At 43.8% G+C, this 23,393-nt stretch overlaps 1 protein-coding gene across 1 annotated transcript in view; it reads right to left on the reverse strand.

Moving 5' to 3' along the window:
- The window catches only part of LOC149300852 (ATP-binding cassette sub-family B member 5-like), a 46,299-nt gene extending 23,142 nt beyond the window's left edge, over nucleotides 1-23,157 (reverse strand). The window contains exon 1 of the mRNA XM_089484887.1: nucleotides 23,078-23,157. Within this exon, the coding sequence (XP_089341013.1) occupies nucleotides 23,078-23,157 (80 nt within the window). The remainder of the gene's footprint in view (nucleotides 1-23,077) is intronic.
- Nucleotides 23,158-23,393: the final 236 nt, after the last annotated feature.

The following is a 23,393-nucleotide window of genomic DNA, read 5'->3' on the forward strand; positions in this document are numbered from 1 at the left end:
CATAGCGGACGTTTAATAAAGTTTTAAAATAAAGATGTGTCTCTTGTGTTATTTAGCAAGGGGGGTGGGGGTCGGGCTACCGGAATCTGGATGCTACTTTATTTAGACACACTGCCTCATCATACTGCCATAAGAAATCACTGTGTTAGCCAATAGGATACGTACATGCGTAAAAAACTGTATGGTGGTAAGGGGTCTAATCGGGAAAGGAAGCAGAGGACTATCTGGTGGTTTGTCCGCTAACAGTAGGTCCAGAATTGCCACTGGACACCATTGATTCTGTGTAGCAAAAATCTTAATGAACTGTCTGATGTGTCTTGCAACGTCGCAAATGCAAGTGGTAACCATGTGGCTGTCTGGTTAAATCGTTTTTCCGCAGCACGAGGGACTGACTGCCCGAGTAAGAAAAGTCGCTGGGCCGCAGGAAACCATAAAAGGCCAAAAATACCGCAGCCCAGAGCACCAAGCTCTGCAGTACCCCAAACGAAGAACTGCTGAGCAAGGAAGCCATACCTTAAACCAGGGTACCAGAAATAGGCAACCTCATGCGCGATGGGCGTTGTAGTTTCTGCAACCCAGTGAGCGCCGCTTTAATTGGCCTAGAAGCAAACAACGAAGAAATGTCGGGGTCGGCTATAGACCTAAAGTGCTGTATCCCCGCCAGATACAGTCTAATGGTACTATAGGACAGGTTAAGGTCCGTGTGACAATACGATATGAAGGCTAGTATATACCGCGTGTCACTAGAGTCTGGCCGGGATATAATTGGATACTTGCATACTGCAAGGTTAAAATTATTGCAAATCTGAGACTTTCCTAAATAACGAATGGGCCTGCCCAACTTATCCGCCTGTTGTGTCGCTGAAGAGGATGGTTGAAGCTGCGCCCCTCCCCTATCCAAGCTGGTAGAAGCTGCCTGAGCAGCTATAGGACACCAGTTGGTGGTGTGAGCTGAAGACTGGCAATTGGAGCAAAGCGGGGCCTTAATCCCCGCAAAGTGTCTACAAAACAGCTCCATATCAAGCACAGCCCAATTAGTAGTGCACTGGAACTGGGAGAGAGCTCTACCAGATCTACCACATTGTACAAATAGAGGTCCAGCTCTTCTCTCCTATCCGGGTGCACAGATTATATCCCTAAATAGACTAAACCCCAGCACAAACTCAGGGATAGAGTTTCCTGTTCAACCTGAGATCCTTAGACTTAAGAACCACTGACACATCCCCGCAAGCATACGACTTATTGTCGGCGACATCATGCGTGGTGATCAAAAGAGAAGCAAGGTTAACATCTTTGCCTTCCAAGATATCCCTCCTAATTCTAGCCGACACAAAATGAGCCAGGGTGGCAGCAGGGTTAGTGGAGCCCGTACCTAAAGGCGGAGGGGCTGCCGGCTAGGATCAGGCTGTGCGATATGGGTGGCCAGTATACGACTACCGGTGTTCATTCTCTCCAAAGCTTCCATACGTTGTTGAAGCTGAAGCAAAGAGGTAGAGAGAGAATTCAACACTTTATGAATCTGGACTAGCGAGGTATTAACGGACTGCAGGGACACAGCCTCCGAAGTTGAGGCTTCTGTCGTAGTGGGAAAAAAAAGTCTGAATAGTTCAGCCTTCCTGGTCGTGGCTGGGTAAGCTATCCCCCATTTCTGTAACTCTGCTGCAAGCTTGGGAATAGTCCAGGCCCTGAAGGACTGATTGCTACCCCTCTGGCGGGAGTCTCGGGAACGGAGTCCAAATCTTGAAGGTCCGAGACGTTAGACATGGCAGCTGGGAGAAAACAAATGGTTAAACTGCGGTCACTATGAGAAAATACAGTAGCGGAGAAGGGGGAGGGAGTGAAGACCACCTGGACAGAGCCGTGTAAGATGAGTCTAGAACGAAGTGGGACCCCCACGACGGTAACAAGCTGGACATGCAGCTACCTAGGGGAAATACGTGCGAGGACCCGGTATGCCGACCCGATCCATGTGGACTGGATGGATCAATTAAAAACAGAGAGTCTAGGCATACAAGTCTGAAAGACGTGTCAGACTTTGATTACAAAGGCGGAGGATGCCTGTGGCTAGAACAGGCTAATAATAACCTTGGCCTAGTTTGGTTCAAGTGGACGAGTAAGAATGTTATGAGCATTGCACGTGTGACGTATGTAGTACGGGCGAGTAGACTGAACGCCAGTCAATTAAAAATGAAGTGAACCCATAGATAGGCCTGGAACAACTGGAGCTCACCTACCATGACTACAATGGAAGGTGTAGGTATAGAACTTGCGTGCGTGATAGAAAATGAAATATGAAGCCACGGTAGGTTATGTAAGCAGGTCAACTCACCAAGGCTTATAACGGACAACGATGGAAAACCGTAAAAAATTACCAGCCCCCCCCAGGAACCTAATACAACATAAAATATCTATGCACATATATGTGCCAAAGTACACAACCCCTCAGGACCAGCAGTGATGCATACTTCCCACGTAAAGCAAGTAATTTGGATAGGTAGCGGAAGTTGGGTTAAAAGCCATTCTATGACTAAACCAACAGCCAATCCAAAATAAAGAGGGGACAAACCAGCGTTTGTCCGTTTACCTGGTAGCTGAAAGAGGTATTGAGTGAAGTAACGTGAAGGATACCGGAACAACGCTAATACAGCTGACTGTGTACTTGGCCGCCCGCCAAACCTTCAGGCTGCTACTCAGGAAAAGCGTGACCCTGACTCAACGCATCACACCTGAGGGTGAGCGGTAGTCGGTTAAGTAGTTCCCCAGACTCCGCCCCCAAATACGGCCATAGCCTCTAACATACATACATACATACATATATATATACCATATATATAATTCTTCAGGCTACCAGTGATCTAGTCAAGATCAGTTCCTTTTTTTTCCATTTCCTGTTCAGTTGCCGTCACAATTAAGGCAGGCAGACTGAAACGCTTACTATACTTAAGAAACCCGAACAAGTCAGGACGCATCCTGAAAAATCAATGGCAAAATTTGAGAGGAGAGCAACGGCACGTTTAGCCAGTCCTGGAATCAGTGTTTATATACACATGGGTATTGGGGATGCATTAAGTGACTGGATAGGCGCCTGACCCAAAATAATTCTTGTATCATATAAAATTATACCTTGTTCAAATTTTTACAGGGAATGCTTGTCACATTACACAAGCAGGCATAAATATGCTATTGCCATACAAACGGAAAAGGCTTTGTAAATGCTTTACTACTTAATACTATACGTTCAACAACGAAGATACCTCCCTTCATAATGTATTCAATATTTATTGAAGTAATTAAATTACTTATATGACAGCACTTATTGTACCTCCCATTAGCTCCCAATAAATAGAAAATATACATACGGACATACATACACACACACACACACACACACATACTACAGGAGTGTGTCGGTCCCCCTGTAGCCTTAGGTGTGTGTCGCAAACATGTTTTCTCCCCAATCATGTTTGATTCAAACAACTCCTCTAAAGCTTCATTCCTAAGTGTGGCTTATTATGCGATCCATGGGATGTCATGGTGCATAGTTGCCACCTGTGATCACGAAGGTAGTTTGGTTTAATGGTCCCAAAATGGGTCTGTCTAGGACAGTGTACAGGTTCGCCGGATGTCCTGGGCAACAAAAGACACACTAGTGGCACTCGGTCATTAGCTATAGCTAGGCCTGACGGGGGATACACAGGCGGCCCCAGTGCTGCCAAATGACATACGTGCAGCTGCATGTTACGCTTTTATACTTACGCACAAGCTGTGCATATAGAGTGGCCAAACACTGCAGGACCTTATCTGCTGCTGGAGTGGCGGTACTGGTAAGTATGTGGCCCTACCTGCCCACCAAGCATTAGTCCTGGCAACAGAAAAGGCAGAAGGTGGATGGTCTCTACATATAGTGGCTCCTTCGAGCACTATGCACAGTTTAAGCCATCTCTTCTTTGGGGGAGTGACTTCAAATTGGGCGGGGCTATGTATCATATAAATAGCTAGCTAAACCATTATGGTTATTCGCTCGCAAAGTATGCAGCGTCTTACAAAACCAATAGGATTTGCGCCACCCAGGGAAGACAGGAGTTTTTGGTGTCTGTACGGTTTTGATGGTCTGTGGAGCTTCTGTCTTTGATGGGCCGTGGAGCTGAACCGGAGAGAGTTTGACGGAGTACATTCGGCGCACTTACTTTGCAGATTTCCCCTGTGTTCGTTTTTAAGGCTTTATTACCAGACGGCTCCTGTAATAAGCCCTTAGAGGCACAGGGGCTAATTAGTACATTTGCAGATTGTGTTTAATTATTTTTAACAGCAATTGTTACTTTTTAATTATTGATTAATACAATTAAAAGAGAAAATGATCCTGCTGACGGTAGGAGCGCTGTATTTCATTTTGCATGTTGGTTAGAGCTCCTTGGGAATTACAGTTGGAGGAGAGACTCTCCTGTTACACAGTAAATTGTCTCCTTTTTCTTAACTAACATAGAAATCAGGGCAGCCAGAATAGCATTTTGCCGCCTCTGGCTGTCTAGCTGCCTAGCGGCTAACATTCTTTACCACTGTTAAAAAGGAAGTTCCATGAAAGAATGAATACGTTTTGAATAGTAAGCACAGTGATGTATTGAAGCTCTGATGACTATCCCTTCTCAAACACCACAATGAGCTCAGGGCCTGGGATTCAGTATTCTTTCTTTATTATGTGTGGGGGATCGTCCTTTGGTTTTTCAAATGGAGTGGAAGGCATTTCACTAGAGTCACCCACTCTCATTCAACAAGGACTGCAATTTCAGGTCTTGGAGCTCATTTTTCTTCAATGCCAATGCTAGTGAGGTGGAGTGGTTGCCATAAAAAATGGATGTGGTTAGAGGGGATATGTTTAAGAAGAGAGTTACCAATTTTGCCACACCTGGGAGCTCCAAAAAAATATTTGCACCCAGGCGTCAGTGACCCTACGCTCGGCCCTGCAAATGCGAGATTTCTTTTTTCACTCCAGCCCAGTGTTTGGTATGACATGAAAAGTTGTATCATTGCATTGACACTATAAATGGCTTCATGAGTATGGTGCATTGTCCATTTTCTTAATGCTTCCTAGGCCTTAAAGGGTCTCAGCCGCCTTAACATTTCTTACACTGTGAATGTAGGGAATAACAAAAAATACATATACATTGTGTAAGCAGAATTGCATGCAAAAATATGTTTTAAATGTATCTGTGGTCTCTGTTGCTTATGACATACCTGTGGCTTGAAATTAACTCATTTTCAATGGGGATATGTTTAATTTGCATATCAAACCACCAGGTTATGTCATAAGCAGCATTCACCACAGATATATTTAAAACACATTTCCTTTGTTATTTTATGCATTTAAAGGCAATGTTAGTACTGATTGTTTTTTCATATTTTTTAGTCCTTACTCCAAACCAATATGTCATCAGAGCCCCTCAGACAGGGGCACACTCTGTACCACATTTCACATACGTGCTAATCACACATCACCACCTAATAACAGAATCCCGCCCTCTGATTGCCAGAAGTGTAAATAATGCCTCCGCTGGCACTAAAAGGGTTCAATAAAAGCCGCTCTTACCAGTACAGCAGCTCCCGCATAGGCAGAGGAAACGCGAATTAAGGGAGGGAACAAACAGATGCCAGCCAATCCAGGGTAAAAGAGGTCAGAGTGACTGGGAGAAAGGCCAGTAGGATGAAAGGTGGGATCTAAAGGAAGCTGGCGACCACAAACAGGAGACAGAATTTATCTAATAGGGTTACAGGCAGACAGTCAGGAGACAGAGCTAATGGCCAATAGGAAGAAGGAGAGCTATGGTAATTGACAGGAGCTGTACCACAATGAAGTGGGGTAATGGCAAGTGAATGGAAAGAGTAGAATGAATTATAATGTAAACCAGCATCCTTTCATTCACCCTGGTAAGTGAAGATATGAAATAAAAGGCAAAAACTAGGGCTCAAGTGGTATATTTACTGGTCCCTGCAGCTGCTGCTAAGGTTTTTTATTTATTCTTTATAGCATAAGCCGGCCCCTGGGACAGCCAGACCCCTTACAACTATAACGGTCGTAACCTCCTGATAGATGTAACCAGGCCCGGACTGGGACAAAAAATAGGCCCGGGCATTTAAGTCTGAGCAGCCCATTTTTATTTATTTATTTATTGTTAAAGCCCACCCTTTATGTACCATCTTTGCATTTACTCATTCACACAAATCATTAACACATTCATTAATGCAGTCTCACAAATCATTCAAGCAATTCATCCACACATGAATTAATTCATTCTCATACGCATTCACACTACCCCCTCCCCATCTTATCTGCCCCTTCTCACTATGTTCCCCCTTTTCACTATGTACCCCCTTCCCCACTTCTCAATATGTACCCCCTCTCACAATCTAACCCCTCTCTGCCCCTTCTCACTGCACCCCCCTCCCTCACCCTAATTACAACTGTGACCGGGCCCGCGGCAGGGCCGGATTGACTTAGGGGCTGATGGAGCTGCAACCTAAAACCTCTACGGCCGCATTAACGTAGGGCCCCTTAAGCCCGCCGCAACTGCGACCGGGTCCGCCACTCTAAGGGGCCGGGAAGCCCCCACCAGGGCTGGCCTTAGGGGTCTGCGGCCGCACAGGGATTAAATTAAAACATTGGGTTTCTTTTTTAACATTATTTAACATCCTCCATGTTAAATAAAGTTAACAAAACTTTATTTAACATGGAGGATGTTAAATAAAGTTAAACCCCCCCCCTTGCGGCGGGCTTAAGGGGCAGGTGCCCCTTATGCCCTGCGTTAATGCGGCCGTAGAGGCCGCATAGGCCCAGTCAGTCCGGTCCTGACTGGGCCTATTTTAAGGTAGGGGCCTGAAGCTGCAGCTCCATCAGCCCCCTAAGTCAACCCGGCCCTGCCGCGGCCCGGCCCACTGGGGAAATGCCCGGTGTGCCCGATGGCCAGTCCGGATGTAACATGGAGAGGAGATGGGATATGGAGGGGAGATGGGATAGGGCGGGATGGAAGGAGCAGCAGAGCTGTGAGGGGGAGCCCAAATCCCTGTGCCCTTCTTTCCTGCATGGTTCCCTCTCATTTCTAGGAGCTCAGAATGTTTGCTGGGTATGAGTGTATCACAGCGTTCCACAGCCATAAACCCCACACTAATATTTATATAAATCAAAGCAGAAGCCGACTGTCCATTCAGCACATGAAATGGGCCAGCAGAGCAGCAGACATAAAGCAGAGTTACCGTATTTGCTCGATTATAAGACGAGGTTTTTTCCAGAGCAAATGCTCTGAAAAATACCCCTCGTCTTATAATCAGGGTCGTCTTATAATCAGACCTCAAATAGGTCTGATTATGAGACTAAGATCCAGATCCCCCGCAGCGATGCAGAGGACCTGGATCCTCCTGTGTTAACCCCCCCCCCAACTTACCGGTGCTTCTGAGTCCCCGGTGCTTAGTCCGGGCTGCGTGTAGAGCTCTACACGATACAATCGCGTAGAGCTCTACACGCTTCCCGGACTAAGCACTGGGGACCCAGATGCAGGGGACCTGGATCCTCCTGTGTTAACCCCCGACCCAACTTACCGGTGCATCTGAGTCCCCGGTGCTTAGTCCGGGCAGCATGTAGAGCTCCACGCGATATAATCGCGTAGAGCTCTACACGATACAATCGCGTAGAGCTCTACACGCTGCCCGGACTAAGCACTGGGGACTCAGAAGCACCGGTAAGTTGGAGGGGGGGGGGGCATAACACAGGAGGATGCAGGGGACCTGCATCCTCCTGTGTTATGCCCCCTCCAACTTACCGGTGCTTCTGAGTCCCCGGTGCTTAGTCCGGGCAGCGTGTAGAGCTCTACGCGATTGTATCGTGTAGAGCTCTACGCGATTATATCGCGTGGAGCTCTACATGCTGCCCGGACTAAGCACCGGGGGCTCAGATGCAGGGGACCTGGATCCTCCTGTGTTATGCGCCCCCCCAACTCAGAAGCACCGGTAAGTTTGGAAGAGGAAGGGGGAGTGTTAAATGGGGGGTGTAAGGCATTTCTGGAGGCAGAGTGCTCTGTGAAATGCTTTTTAACCCCTTTAATGCCACTCTGCCTCCTGAAATGCCTTAAACCTCCCTATATGCCATAATATGCCTTTTAATCCTCTAAGTGCCAGAGTGGCATATAGGGTTAAAAGGCATATCATGGGGCACAGTGGCATATAGGGTTAAAAGGCATATTATGGGGCACTGTGGCATTTAGAGGGTTAAAAGGCATATCATGGGGCACAGTGGCATATAGGGGGTATAAGGCACTTCTGGGGCAGATGTGCATAACTAGGAGGCAGGTTGGAAAATAGAAGGAAATAAAACCAAAATATTTTTCTCAAGCATAGCTTTTATTAAAAAAAGTGTTTAAATGAATTAAAATTTACTGGTAAAACTTTTTTCCTATAGGGTCGTCTTATATTCAGGCTTTTTCTTTTTTTCCTAAATTAATATTAAGATTTGGGGGGTCGTCTTATAATCAGGGTCGTCTTATAATCGAGCAAATACGGTAACTTCCTACAAATATTCATTTAAAAAATGCCAAAGGTTTTACATGTTTGTCAAAGAACTTAAGGGTTTGTGCTGTTAGTGGGTGGTTGTGACAGCGTGTTTGTGAATCTGTCTGCACTAAATAATCTATGTCGAGCTGCTGCAGAACCTCTTATGATTGTAATATGTAGTCTGTTCTTTTGTTTTAACAAGATGGTCTGCGGGATTTATATATATATATATATATATATATATATATATATATATATATATACACACACACACACACACATTTGGTATAGGGCTGATCCTGCATGAAGGCAGAGCTAGCTGCATAAGGCTGGCATGGGTGGCACAGAATTACGTTGAGGGAATAAGAGGATACTGGGATTCGGTGTTGCCAAGCACTGCTTCCTCACCCATAGAAGGAAGAAGGTGACCCTTTCCTTTTACCATTTAACAATTTATACAATAATATATATATAAAAAAATGGCAAACACCCCACCCATCCCTGCTTGATTAGACAGAGCAATCATTTTGTAGCAAGTTAAGTAAAAATAATGTGGCATTAATTTAATACAGTTTATAGCAACCGAGGCAGGGTCAACTTAACAGCAATCAAATTGATTGAAATGCACATCAAATTTTATTAAACATAATCACGCCAGCAAGCTATCCGTCCGTAACCAACACATCATTCAAATTATACAAATTGCCCCGTTATATTATAACAATGATAATAATTGTCAGTCAATCAACCAATCAAAGAGCTTAACCCTTCACAAAAACAGGGGATTGATGCTGTAACACCAAGTTTAAGTTAAGCTTATAAAATGTAGACATTCCCTTAAATTACTAACACAGAAATAGCCACTATGAATTAACAAAAGTAGCAGACATTACATCATTATATTGAGCAGAATATATTACCTTAATATGATGGCGCAGTTAGTAGTAAATGTGTAACAGCACCTTTAATGGTCACCTTAATTTCAATTTGCTTTCCAGTTGACTATTTTTAAGATGTAATTTTAGCTCATCTATCCTTCCCATGCGCATTGTAGGGCATGGCAATTGCAGCACAATGATATGTATAAACAGAATTAGGAGCTCGGATCAGGTTCGACCCTAGCAGGACTCACACTGAACCAGAGATCGCCTGCCAACCTATATTTCATTTTTTATTTTTTTTAAGGATCTAAATCCCTCTGTCCCTTTTTTTCTAGGAAATCAGAATTGCTTGCTGGTCACAATAATGTGTATAGAAAGCGCGGAAACATGTTTATAAACACATACGTTAACGTAAGTGAATAAAATACATTATACGTGTAAATGTTTTACACAGTTATATAAATAGTTATCATATAATCAGGATGCAAGCTTGAAATGTTATTAAAGCCTGGTACCAGCTGAAGTTTTTTAATTTTTAAAATTTTCATTTAACCTTCCGCTTTAGTCCGTTAAAATGTTACAGTCAAAACACTGACCTTTTGAAGCAGATGGTGTTGGTTACTCCTCTAATTTCACAAAGGGAAATACAAAAAAAAAAGGATTTGTTTCAAAGTTTAGCAGAGGAAGAGCTTTCTATTAAAACCACACAACGGCGCTGGCTGCAGAGGTTATAGGAGGACACGGTATTAATACTCTCTTCTTTCAAAAGGAATCGCTGCTGGGAACTATTAAAAGACACACCTCTTGTGCTGCGGAAACGACGTTACAAAGAAGCAAGAATAAATATGTCCAATGGAAACATTGCAGGAAATGAGAAAAGTTAATATTGGTTTTGAGAAGTAATTTATGATGGTGTCCTGAGGCTGAGGTTTTGCAGTTGAAGCCTCAAAATCCTATAAGATATTTTTTTATCTGTTCACACAATGGTGAATTTGGGGATTTTAATATCTGGGGAGCTGCCGTTGAAACTGATTTCTGCCATGGACGGAGGTTGCTGGCTGAAGTCTGTCTGAAGTCATCAGAGAGAGGACACCTAAGAGAGGACATAACTGATTAAGGCCGAGTTCTGCTGCCAACTTCCCCATTACAGCGAGAGTTTCTGAGAGGCTGCTTTTTTTTTTTTTAAACTTTGTCATTTTTTTTGTGGTTTCCTTCTAAACAAAAAGTGATCCCTTTTGCCTAATTGACTTTTTTTTTGTTTAACTAGAATTTTTCAGATGCATCTCTTTTAAAGTACAAGTAATATGTCCAGAAATATTGTAGCCGGTTACAATTAATGTGGCAATTTGAGCAAAAATAAAATAATTAAGAATGCCTTCATAATAATTTGATTTGTTTTAATTTGTTAAATTGAATCAAATCAGTGGTGAAAAGGTAATGACTCCTGTAACCGCGCTTTTGTTGATAACCCATTTTTTTGACGGCATGTGAGGTTGTGGCTAAGGACTGGGCTTACTGAGACCCTTTATGTAATTTTGTGATCCTTCGATAGCTTTTGATTAGGTGGCGGAGCAGGTCAATGACGTAGCATGAACTGAGCCAGGTCCGAGCCTGCCTTGTTAAGATGCATACATGCCAAACTGTATTTGTATATTTCAAACTGTATATTACACTTCCAGACTGTACCCAGCTATATTACTTATGCATTTCAATAAGGCACATAGAAGAAGAACGTATAAGATGAACACAATTTAGTTCATACACATTTTCTATTGTTGATATAGTCATTCATGTGACTTTTTAGGCTTTTGAACACTGTGATGCGCTTACATCTACCATCCTGTGTGTCAGGTAGGGGGGAGCAGAGCGTAGCGCAGGTGCCACCACACAAAGTCCAGTAACGCGGTAACACAGGGGCAAATCCAAGCGAGTAGTCAGGGTCACGGGCCAGAGGTCAAGGCAGGCAGCAGACAGCAGTATCAGGAAACAAAGCAATGCTCAAAATCCAAGGAGTCAGTATTAAGGAGTAGGTTACTAGAGACAGTACTTCACAGTAGGAAACGCAACTTAGAAGCACTGGGAGAGAGGTCTGTGGGTAATATATAGGGGCAGGGAATGAGCAGTCCGCTCCCTAGCACCTGATCCCCTCCTACTCTAGTACCTGATCCCCTCCCTCCAGGTCGGGGTTGGGGCCTGCCACTAGAACTCCTGCCCGACGGTTCCTGCGACGAGGGGTCCTGAGACCGTGCGACCACGCCGTCCAGAGGCCGGCCGACAGGGACTGCGTTCTGAGGTGGCGGACCCCGTGATGAGGTACGTGGTCCCCGTCGGGTCTGACACTGTGCTCTGGGGTAGACTATCCTTTTGCCTGAAACTTCTGGTTTCTCTCATTTAGTTTACATTACATTTATTTATTGAGCACCAGCTGATTCTGTAGAGCTATTACAATAGGAGGACAGTATAAATTAATACTAACATTAAAAAAGATACTGACAGAAATACAACAGAAAATGGCTCAGCAAGTGTCACCCTAAAAACACGAAGGGTTCAGGTGTACATATAGTATGGAGTATAAATGTTATACAGACCCAAAGGTAGTCAAACAAAACCTACTTTAATAGATCTCAGTCCAAAGTAACCCCAATCAGAAAATATACATAGAAGAAAGAAAATAGCTTCTCTAGGATAAAAAATAAAACAATTGAAAAAATCATCCAGTATATCACATATTAAATAGGAATGAGATTTTGGTGCATGATGAACTGGATTTATGTTATTGTATACTGCTACTAAATATTGACGATGTGATATACAGGATGATTTCATTTCCAGTTGTTTTATTTTTTACCCTAGAGAACTTTTCTTTTCAAATAGTCCTATGAAGTGGCATTGCCAGAGGAGGGCTATCGGAGCTGAACCCCCAAAACTCAACCGGAATGGAAGCTCTGGGGCTAAAGTATACTAATGCAGAGCGCTTGGATGACATCATATTCCAGTGCTCAGTGCTAGTGATGTACATGGGGGGGGGTTAGCCCCAGGTGCCACTCACCAGGGGTGTGCCACAATTGCCTCCCACTTGGCCTGTCCAAAATTGCTCACAAAGGGCTGGTCCAATCCAGTCCAGGTCAGACGAGCCCATTGTGAACAATTTTGGAGAGGCCCACTAAGGCAGGAACAGAATGGGGTCACATAATGTGGTTAACTGGGAACAGAGGTGTGATATAAAGAAAGGGGAGAGATATAAGAAAGTTGTGGTAAATAGCAAGAGTAGGAGTGACAAAAAGAAGGGGGAGAAAAGAGAGAGATAAAGAAAAAGGGGTATCAGAAATAGAATGGAAGATACAGAGATAGGTAGGACGATAAAGAGAATGTAGAGAGATAAAAAGAAAGGAAATAGATAAACAGAAAGAGAGAGAGATGGAAAGGGAAGAGACAGAGAGATAATGAGAATGGGATTAAAGAAAAGGGGAAGATAAAGAAAAAGAAAGATACAATGGGAAGAGACAGAACCTTGAGAGATAAAGAGCAAACGGAGAGCTTAGATAAAGAGAAATGGAAGCGATAATGAGAAAGGCATAGATCAAAGAGAAGGGGAGAGATACATTGAAAAGGGATAGATAAATGGTTAAATAGAAAAGTGAGAGATCATGAGACAGGGTATAAATTATGAGAAAGAGGAGAGAATGAGTGTGTTAGTGTTTTGAAAGTGTCTGTATGTTAGAGAAATAGTGTGCATGCAAGGGCAAGTGTAACCCAGGATGTTTATGTGTAAGGGCAAGTATGAATGTGTATGTATGTGTTTATGTGCAATCATTTGTGAGGGTAGAGTACATGTGTGTCCTTTCACAGTCTATCCATTACTGTATATAATTAATAAAAGTTGCAGGAGTGGCATTTAGGCATATTCCGTTCCCACTACCATACAGTTTTAACCTATTAAAGCTTTCCGAAGAAGAAGGGATTTGAGCAGGCTCTGCAATGGGTTGGCTAGATGGTTCTCATCTGCCATCAAATCCTTTGTTCGAAGACATTCTGGTACACAAAGTTCCCAGGTCTGTGCATCACTCACTAATGGCAGTAGGACACAGGGAAATGATAACTTCTCATTGTTATTGCCCCACTGGCTGTATATGTAATTCCTGCTTAGATCCCAGGATTTTTTTAACATGGACATTTAAAAGCAAGGACCAAAATTCTGTAGGTCCGCAGTTGCTCTGTGTAGTGCCTTTCCAACTATGCAAACTCCAAACTGACCCTGTCTCTCAAATATTTAAACCTATCTTCTGTTTACAGAATGAGAAGCTCCATACTGGATTGCCCCTTCTACATTTAACATTTTTACAGCAATCAGGCAATAAGTGAGTGGCCTGCCATCTAAGTAGTGTTGCAGGCTAATTCTGGAATTTGGCCTGCTCATGTTAATTATTATTCAGTAAAGAACAAAGTTAGCCGTAAGAACATTAACATTTTTTTCAAAGACTTCTAATATGATCCAACAATTGATAATCATTTACTAGATCTGAGATCTTTTGTAATGTGTTTGCTATGTTTCCCAGCATCTTAGATATCTTTATACTGAGGTTTAAACTCTCCTACCATTTTATGTTTATTACTAATATTTTATTAAGAAATAACGCAGGCATTGCTAAACAGTTGTTCATGAGTGGTGATCTGGCTTCTTTACCTCTGTCCTGGGCTTTGTTCAAAAGCTGTCTAGCACAGCAGACATTAACTCTGAGGGTTCCATGTTTTAAGTGGATAATTGATTTGCATATACATACCCAGAATCCTTTGTGCTGTAGGATTTTATGGGAAAACAAGTCTTCCAGCTTGCCTGATGGGAGTAAGTTGGTGCTTAGCAATGCTTCTGTTATTCCTTAATTTTAAGCGGAAGATATTCTCAACACCTTTCTTGTCCCCACCATAATGTATTTTGAGTATGTATCGCTTCTCGGCCTTTTGGCTAAGATCAAGTGTAGTTCCCCTTGTGGTGGGGGGGGGGGATCACACTGGTCCTCTGGCCTTAGGGTTCGGGAAAGCAAATGGAGCCTGAGGTGGAATTGCCCCGGCAGAAATGCTGGAGTCACCGTGTGTGGTATTGCACGCCACTGTACACGGTGAGCGCACGTTCTCACTGGCGGCCTACCAGCACTACCTTTTCCCCAGGTACCTTTTGGTTTTGGGGTTAAGATTTTTATTTTTTTTAATCCGGCAGGCCAGAAATGGCCTGTCCTTAAATTATTTTTGTTTAATTTATACAATTCACGTCGTTTTTACACGAGTGCCTATTAATTTACCCCTTTGAATTCACGGCTTTTGAAAATTCACGGCTTGGCCCTCACTATTCTTTGGCACACGTTTTTGTCACCACGTTTTTGGACAGTGTTTTTCTTTTTAAGAGGCAGTGAAGTCTGGACTTTGCTGGAGGAGGATTGGGAGCCTTCTGGCCCCTTCCTCTCTTGAAGAAGGCCAGCAAGGAGTCTCACTCTTCGGGGTGAGACTCAAGAGGGTTGGAATTTGTCCGAGTTCTCCGTGAGGGAACTCGGTATCGTAGTCTGGCTTCTGCTGCCTAGTGCACAGAATGCGGCACCAAAGGACCACGCACCTCGGGCTTTCAAAAAAAAAAAAAAAAAAAAAAAAGTGTACACTGATCCTCTGGCCTTAGGGCTAGGAAAGCAATGGAGCCTGAGGTGTTGAATTGCCCCGGTAGAAATGCTGGAGTCACCGTGTGTGGTATTGCACGCCACTGCACATGGTGAGCGCACGTTCTCACTGGCGGCCTACCAGCACTACCTTTTCCCCTTGTACCATCAGGTCTTGGGGTTAAGATGATTTATTTTTGAAGTAATGGTCTGTCCTTAAATTATTTTTCTTTAATTTATTCATCACTTTGTTTTTGCACGAGTGCCTATTAATTTCCCCTTATTTGAATTCACGGCTTTTTGAAATTCACGGCGAGGCCCTCACAATGATTTGGCAAACGTTTTTGATATCACGTTTTTGGACACTGTTTTCTTTTTAGAGGCAGTGAAGCCTGGACTTGGCTGGAGGAGGATTGGGAGCCTTCTGGCCCCTTCCTCTCTAAAAGCAGGTTTTTGTCAATTCCAACCTACACTAATGTACACAACACTGGATTTTATGCTCTTTTACAATTAAAAAACTAACTAACATTACTAATATTTGATTATGAAATAACTGAAGTATTGCTTAACAATTTTCCATTAGTGGTGATATGGCGTTTTCACCTATGTCCTGATTTTATGCTGTTTGACAATTAAAAAATTATTCTGATATGGTCATGTTTCTAGCTTCTGTTCCTAACTTACTCTCCAGGGCATTAAGATTCTTATTGAAATGTTCTGTTAAAGCCATGCTTATTTTTACAACATCCTATTAAGGATACTCCTTTACCGGTTGCCTTCAGCCCTTTTGTTTCCTATCAAATGCCTTATCACCAGGGGTTATAACTAAGGTTATTATCTGACTCCATTGTCCAGCTACAGATACATATAAATACAAATAAGCAAAAAGGTAACTACTGTGGCTGTCTAAGGATATTTAGTTTTAGTGGCACCAGAGGCACAGCATGACTGAGAACTTACATTGTCTTCTTGTGAATCCAGAGATGTTGCCAAATGAGCCTTGATGCAGAAGATTATTGGTAGATAACAAACATCAATGTAAAAGAGCTAGTACAGAAAAAAATAATAATAAAAAAAAATTAAAAAAATATATATATATATCTTTACCGATGCACAATTTGTGAAGGTGCGGCGTGTATGCTGTTTATTTTCAGGTCAATAGCCACAATTTGCCTCTAATTTCAGTTCAGTACTGCCGTTTTGGGTGGGACCAGACTGATATGGAGATTTTTTTTCTCTGTAATGGCACAAGAGAGCAAAAATTTGAGATGCTTTCAAGCGGGGATGCAGCGTAAGGCTGTCTGTTCTTGGTAAGCATCTAACATTTTTTTTGTATGGCATTTCATCTTTCGGTGATCTTTTGGAGTTCACCCCAAGTGTGAAAATGAATCCAGACGTGGACCTCCTTGCTCTCTTCTGTATTATCGTTTGTACCCCATTGACAGTACTTATGAGTGCTCATATAGTTGGGGTTTTTAACCTTTTGGCTAAGCTCAAGTGTAGCATCCTAGGGGAAGGGGGAAAAACTTATTTCTCTGTCCTTAGGGCCATGGTAGTATTGAAGCATGAGGTGTACACTGAATCTCTGGAGTGTTTCTGGCTCACTTTCACAACCCTGCAGTTATTGTTGTGGATGTGTTCGCATGAAGAACACTGAAGGCCACTGCTACAGAGAAGCACCTTTTCCCTCCTTGACCCTTGTTGGTGTGTGTAAAAAATTTTTTGGTTTTTCGCTGCATGGGTGCGGTTGGGCACTTATTTATTTCACTGTTTGCACTTTCTGTTGGTGCGCTTGCGGCTATTAATTAGAATCGATTCATGGACTTTTGATACATGGCCTGAACACAATTTTCTTTGGATATGTTTTTAGTTTGATGTTTTGGAGCACTGCATCGCAGTGAAGACTGGATTCCTGTCATTCATTGGGAGTGGTGAGGGAAGTCTTGTGGCTGTCCACCTCTTCCTTACAGTGGTTCTCCTCTTGGGAGGGAACCAAGAAGATCCAACCCTCCTGCAGGCCTTCTGGGAAGGAAAGGCCCTGGCATGCCCCATGGGGGGTTGTCGGGCAAACAGTTTTTCGTTGGATTTGATCTTCGCTGCGATTCTTCACTGGATTCACGGAGCACACAAAAAAAAGCACGACACCTCGGGCTTCCAAAAAAAAAGTATGTCTGGGGTTGATGGTTCTCTCGTTTCTGGACTGCCTTTTTGGGTGGGACCAGACTGATATGGAGATTTTTTTTCTCTGTAATGGCACAAGAGAGCAAAAATTGTAAATGCTTTCAAATGGGGATGCAGCGTAAGGCTGTCTGTTCTTGGTGAGCATCTCACATTTTTTTTGTATGGCATTTCACCATTCGGTGATCTTTTGGAGTTCACCCCAAGTGTGAAAATTAATCTAGACCTGGGCCTCCTTGCTCTCGTCTGCCTACTGTAATGCTTATCAATACGGAAATGTATGTCTGGGGTTGATGGTTATTTCTTTTGCTTCTGGGCTTCCTTGTTGGTTTGATATGGAGATTTTTTCTGGTGTAATGGCACAAGAAAAAAAAGTTTACTGAGTCTTTAGGGGGGCTCAGCTCCACTGTAGCTTCAGTTGACCAAATGGTGCTTATGTGAAACATAAAAAGTGCATCAAGAGGGGATCCAAGGTAGATACGATGTGCTTACCAGCCTCCGCAAATCCATCACAGTGCGTAGTGCCCCAGTGGATCAATGCCAGGAGACACTATAACACCCAGGGCTCTCAGACGCAAAAAAATAATTGTTATTCTTCAATAGAATTCATCATACTTTGAACATTTTGACAATGAACTTTAAGTCACTAGGTGGTGCCATTTCACTTTTTTATTTCACTAATGGTGACTTATTTTTCATATAATGTAACTATTTAAGGGATACATACATACATACGTTATGGTGTGTAAAAGTGATGGAAACCCTTCAATTTAGCAGAAGTATTATTAAACACTCATCTACAGACACCAGACAAGCCAGAATGCTTGTTTTACCCTCAGAAATCTCATGGTGCTGCCACAACCACAAGCCTCAACTACTAAGCCAGTATCCCAACCTCATGCTGACGAGTCCCATTAAGGACAAAACAGCTGTCCATGAGCGGTGATCTGGCTATTGTACCTTTTACCCGAGTTTTGTCTAAAGGTTGTCTTGTACAGGGGGCAATTGTTTTCAAGGGATCCATGTATAAAGTGGATATAGAGGCAAAGGTAATAATTGTTAACCTTATTTGCATGTGCCTACCCAGAATCCCCTGTGGATGTGGCAGCACCATGAGATTTCTGAGTGTTTAATAATACTTCTACTACCCCTTAAATTTAAATGGAAGGGTTTCCATCACCATTACCCACCATAACTTAAATAATGGTATTTCTTAGCTGCCCCAAGCCTCAACTAGTAAGCCAGTATCACAATCTCATGCTGATGAGTCTCATTAAGGACAAAACAGCTGCCTGTACCGCTTTTTGGCTAAGATCAAGTGTAGTACCCTAAGGGATGGGGGGAAAAACTTGATCCTCTGGTCTTGGGGCCGAGGTAGCATGGAGCCCGAGGTGTCCACTTGAGCCCCAGAGAAATTCTGGAGTCACATTCACAACCTTGCACTACAGTTGTGAAATGTGTGAGCACGAGGAGCACTGAAGGCCAAATGCTACAGATGAAGCACTCTTCACTCTAAGACCCATACGGGCATGTGTGTGAATAATTTTTTATTTTTCGGCCTCACGGAAAATGGCTGGACACTTATTTATTTATCACTAATTGCACTTTCCGTTGGTGCACTTGTGCCTATTAATTAGGATGGATCACAGTTTTTTTCGATCTCGGCCTGCAAAATGTTTTTTCTTTGGACACGATTTTCAGTTTTGACGTTTTGGACCACTGTATCGCAGTGAGGACTGGTTTCCAGTCGCCTGTTGGGAGAGGTGGGAGAAGTCTTTTGGCTACCCACCTTTTTCCCTATAGAGGTTCTCCTTTTCGGAGGGAACCACGAAGATCCGACCCTCCTGCAGGCCTTTTGGCCGGGGTGGGGAGGAAAAGCTCTGGCATATTCCATGGGGGATTGCCGAGCGACAGTTTATCGACGGACCTGAGCTTCGCTGCGTCTTTCACAAGATTCACGGAGCACACCCAAGAGAAGCACGACACCTCTGTAGGAGACGGGAAAGCATGGTCCTCTGGCTTTAGTTCTGGGAATGCATGCAGCCTCAAGGTTGTTTTTAGGTTCCCAGTACTTGGTCCAGGATTGGGTGCTGTTTTCTGGGTGTTAGTGTGGCGCACTGCATCCTTTCATGTGTCACATGCTGATAAGCACCTTTTAGCACCTCGGACCCTTACATGGACTTTTTCTTTTTGTATGCGCCCCCTTGTATATCCCTTGTGGTTGTGGCAGCACCATGAGATTTCTGGCTTGTCTGGTGTCTGTAGATGAGTATTTAATAATACTTCTACTACCCCTTAAATTTAAATGTAAGGGTTTATCACCTTTACCCACCATAACTTATGTAATGGTATTTCTTAGCTACCTCAAGCCTCAACTAGTAAGCAAGTATCACAACCTCATGTTGATGAGTTCCTGTAAGGGTATTACAGCTGGCAATTGGATGAATAATCAATGAAATCCATGGTCATTGAGGCATACTGTTGAATGTAGTTGAAGATAATGCTTTGGTTTGCAGATGGGCTTTATCATTATTTTCCCAAAAAAACCATCAGGATTTTTGCATTAGCAATCTGTACAGTTCAAGGGGGACTGCTGGGCCCTGGCCTTCTGGCAGGATCTGGTCGGTCCCCCACAGCAGTTCAAGGGGGAACCGCTGGGCCCTGGCTTTCTTGTGGGATCTGGATGGTTCCCCACAGCAGTTCAAGGGGGAATTGCTGGGCCCTGGCCTTCTGGCAGGATCCAGTCGGTACCCCACAGGAGTTCAAGGGTGAACCATTGGGCCCGGGCCTTCTGGCAGGGTTCGGATGGTCCCCCACAGCAGTTCAAGGGGGACTGCTGGGCCCTGGCCTCACATGAGTGGTGATCTGGTTACTGCATCTCTTACCCGAGTTTTGTCTAAAGGCTGTCTTGTATGGCGGGCAATTACTTTCAAGGCATCCATGTATAAAGTGGATATAGAGGCAAAGGTGATAATTGTTAACCTTATTTGCATGCGCCTACCCAGAATCCCTTGTGGATGCGGCCGCACCATGAGATTTCTGAGGGAAAAACATGCCTTCTAGCTTGCCTGGTATCTGTAGATGAGTGTTTAATAATATTTCTACTATATATATATATATATATATATATATATATATATATATGTAAATAAAATAAAATCAAATAAAGAAAGAAAGAAAGAAAACCTTTAGAAATTTGTGATAGAAACATTTTTGTATGGAGGCTCCTCTAGCACTCTGAGGGATATATTGTCAACTTGAATCAAGAATGGCTCCTGATATTTAGCAAACTTATGATTGGAACAAAAGTAACAAAAGCCTCCATTGTGCAGTGTACTGCAATCAGAACACAATACACTTCAGGCCAACCCTGAATGCAAAACTTGCAAATTTTCTAATGTGCTTTAAAGAGACATGCAAATGAATGAGACCAATGACACAAGGTTGAGTGTGTCACGTTTCATTACTTACTCATTGCTATATTATGTGCACATGGCTGTCTGTATATAGATTAGAACTGTATTAACAAGTTCAACAGATGATACCTGGTAACTCTCTGTATTTGCCCTGGAGGCAGAGCGGTTCCTAGGGGTACAAAGCCCACAGCGACTTGACTCCAATGTATGTTTGTTTTCAAATTTTCTTCATGATCGCTAAAAATGGTGGTACAATATTCTTCCTAGCAGCCACGTGATTGTCACTGTCAGGCAATGTGAGAAAATGCAGAGCTGTAGCTAGCTCCTTTTGTGCCTGAGGCAAGAATGGAAATTGTGCCCCCACACCTGTCCATAAACACACATATACACGCTGCCTTTACATACCTCTGCCCATTAACACGCATATACGCATACACTGTCCTTACACACGACTGCCCATAAACACACACAGTGGCGGAACTACCGGGGTCGCAGGGGTCGCGACTGCGACCGGGCCCCGGCGGCAGGGGGGCCCAAGCGAAGGGGCCGCCCGAAATCTTTTTTCCGTTTTTTTTTTTTTTTTAAATAAGGCAGGGGCGTCCAACATGCGGCTCGAGACCTCGAGGTGCGGCCCGCGTAAGATCGGCAGCCAGGGCAACCGATCTTACGCGAGCCGCACCTCAAGCCCTGCTACTTACTTGTGGGAGGGTCTTCTGGACTGCACAGAGGAAGCGGAGTTCACGTGACATCCTACTTCCTCTGTGCTTTAGCAGAGAAGGCAGAGGGAGGCCGCGCCCCCTGCTGAAGTCTGTGAGCGGCATCGAGGAGCTGCAGTGCAGGTAAGGGTGTGGGGAGGGTGTTTGAATGAGTGTGTGTGATTGAGGGAATGAATCTGTGAATTAATGATTATATGAATAAATGAGTGTGTGTGTGTGTGTGTGTGATAGCATGAATGTGTAAGTGCTGGAACCTAGGCATGATGGGACTGTGATTGCTGTTAGCAATCACACTCCTATCATGCCAAGTCAGCCAGTACATGCTGAAACCTGGCTAGCTGCCCCCCTTGTGTATTGATGCTGCCAGCAGTATGGGGTCTGCACATCACTTACAGCCACCCTGTACCAGCGTGTATTGGCTGACTTGGCATGATAGGAGTGTGATTGCTAACAGCAATCACAGTCCCATCATGCCTAGGTTCCAGCATTTACTGGATGGATGTGTAAGTGCTGGAACCTAGGCATGATGGGACTGTGACTACTGTTAGCAATCACACTCCTATCATGCCAAGTCAGCCAGTACATGCTGAAACCTAGCTAGCTTCCCCCCTTGTGTAGTGATGCTGCCAGCAGTATGGGGTCTGCACATCACTTACAGCCACCCTGTACCAGCATGTACTGGCTGACTTGGCATGATAGGAGTGTGATTGCTAACAGCAATCACAGTGAGCACAGTCCCATCATGCCTAGGTACCAGCATTTACTGGTTGCCTGGGTATGATGGGACTGTGATTGCTGTTAGCAATCACACTCCTATCATGCCAAGTCATATTGCTAATTTTGTCCAATTGTGTGTTACCTACTTTTATTAAACATGTGAGTTTTTATTATTATTTTTAAAGGTGGGGGTCATTTTCGGTTTTGGCTAAGTGAACCCTGAATGTTTTGGTCCAGAATTTTCATTTTAGTTCATCCCTAGAATAAATCTAGGGAATCCTGAATTTGTAGTCGCAAAACTTTCAAGGCCCAGAAATCAGTGAGAGGAAGAGTAAAGGTTTTGTGTTATTTACTTTATTTTAATCTGCATATTTTATTAAAGGCCATATTTTTTGTCACAGTGAAAAATGAGTGCGGACGTATACAATTCTGATGAAGTGGCCCACTGCAGAAAAAACTTGGACACCCCTGGATTATGCCCTTTGTACACTGCCCACAGCCCTTAATGCTGGGCTGGTTAGAGACATCTGTGATCTCCCCAACCAGTCCTGTAGACCGCAGCTGCTGATCAGGCAGCTTCACCCTTCCTACGGCCCTGCCTCCATGAAATCCTTTGATTACCAGATAGATGAGTGGTGTTTGGTACTGACTATGCCTCAGCTCCATCTACTCTGCTCCTTGGCCACATAATGATAAAGCCTGCAACCATAAGGCAGGCTGGCATGAGGTTGTGGGGGCTAATAAAGGTCAGGTTATTAGTGGTAGGGATAGGCTGTGGGGTCAGGGAAAGGTCAGAAGTTTATATTAAAAAAAAAAAAAAAAAAATGTGAAGGTTATGTAAGTGATTGTGCGTTTGCGCATGCGTTAGCGCTTTGCCGCGCTTTTTAGTGGTCGCGTGCTGCCGCGTGCCTGCCTCGCGGGCGCCTCGCGCTGCGCAATGGGCGGGAAAGCCGCCTATAAATAAGGCTGTTGTGAGGGGTTTGCGCACTTACCTGGCGAACCGCTGAGCCGATACTGCACTGACCTCTGAGTCTGGTGAGCAGTGGCGAGGCTGGTAAGCTGAAGACTCCATGGAGGAATTAATGAAGATGCGCCCTCCCACCCACCCTGTATTATATTGTTGTTCTTTGTCGTGGCTTTTATCGGGGTATAGTTACCCTATATCTTTAGGGGGAACTGTAAGTTTAAGTTATGCCGGCTGGCTTTTATGGCGGTTGGCAAGATTATGTGATTTTACGGATGCCCTGGGCTTGTGCCAAGGGCTTGTTATGTTTATGTTACAATGGTTGCAAGGTCATTTCGTTACAT

Source organism: Sceloporus occidentalis, unplaced genomic scaffold (assembly GCF_023333645.1).
Source record: "Sceloporus occidentalis isolate IW3139 unplaced genomic scaffold, rSceOcc1.0.p SCAF_23, whole genome shotgun sequence".
NCBI classification, from domain to species: Eukaryota; Metazoa; Chordata; class Lepidosauria; order Squamata; family Phrynosomatidae; genus Sceloporus; species Sceloporus occidentalis.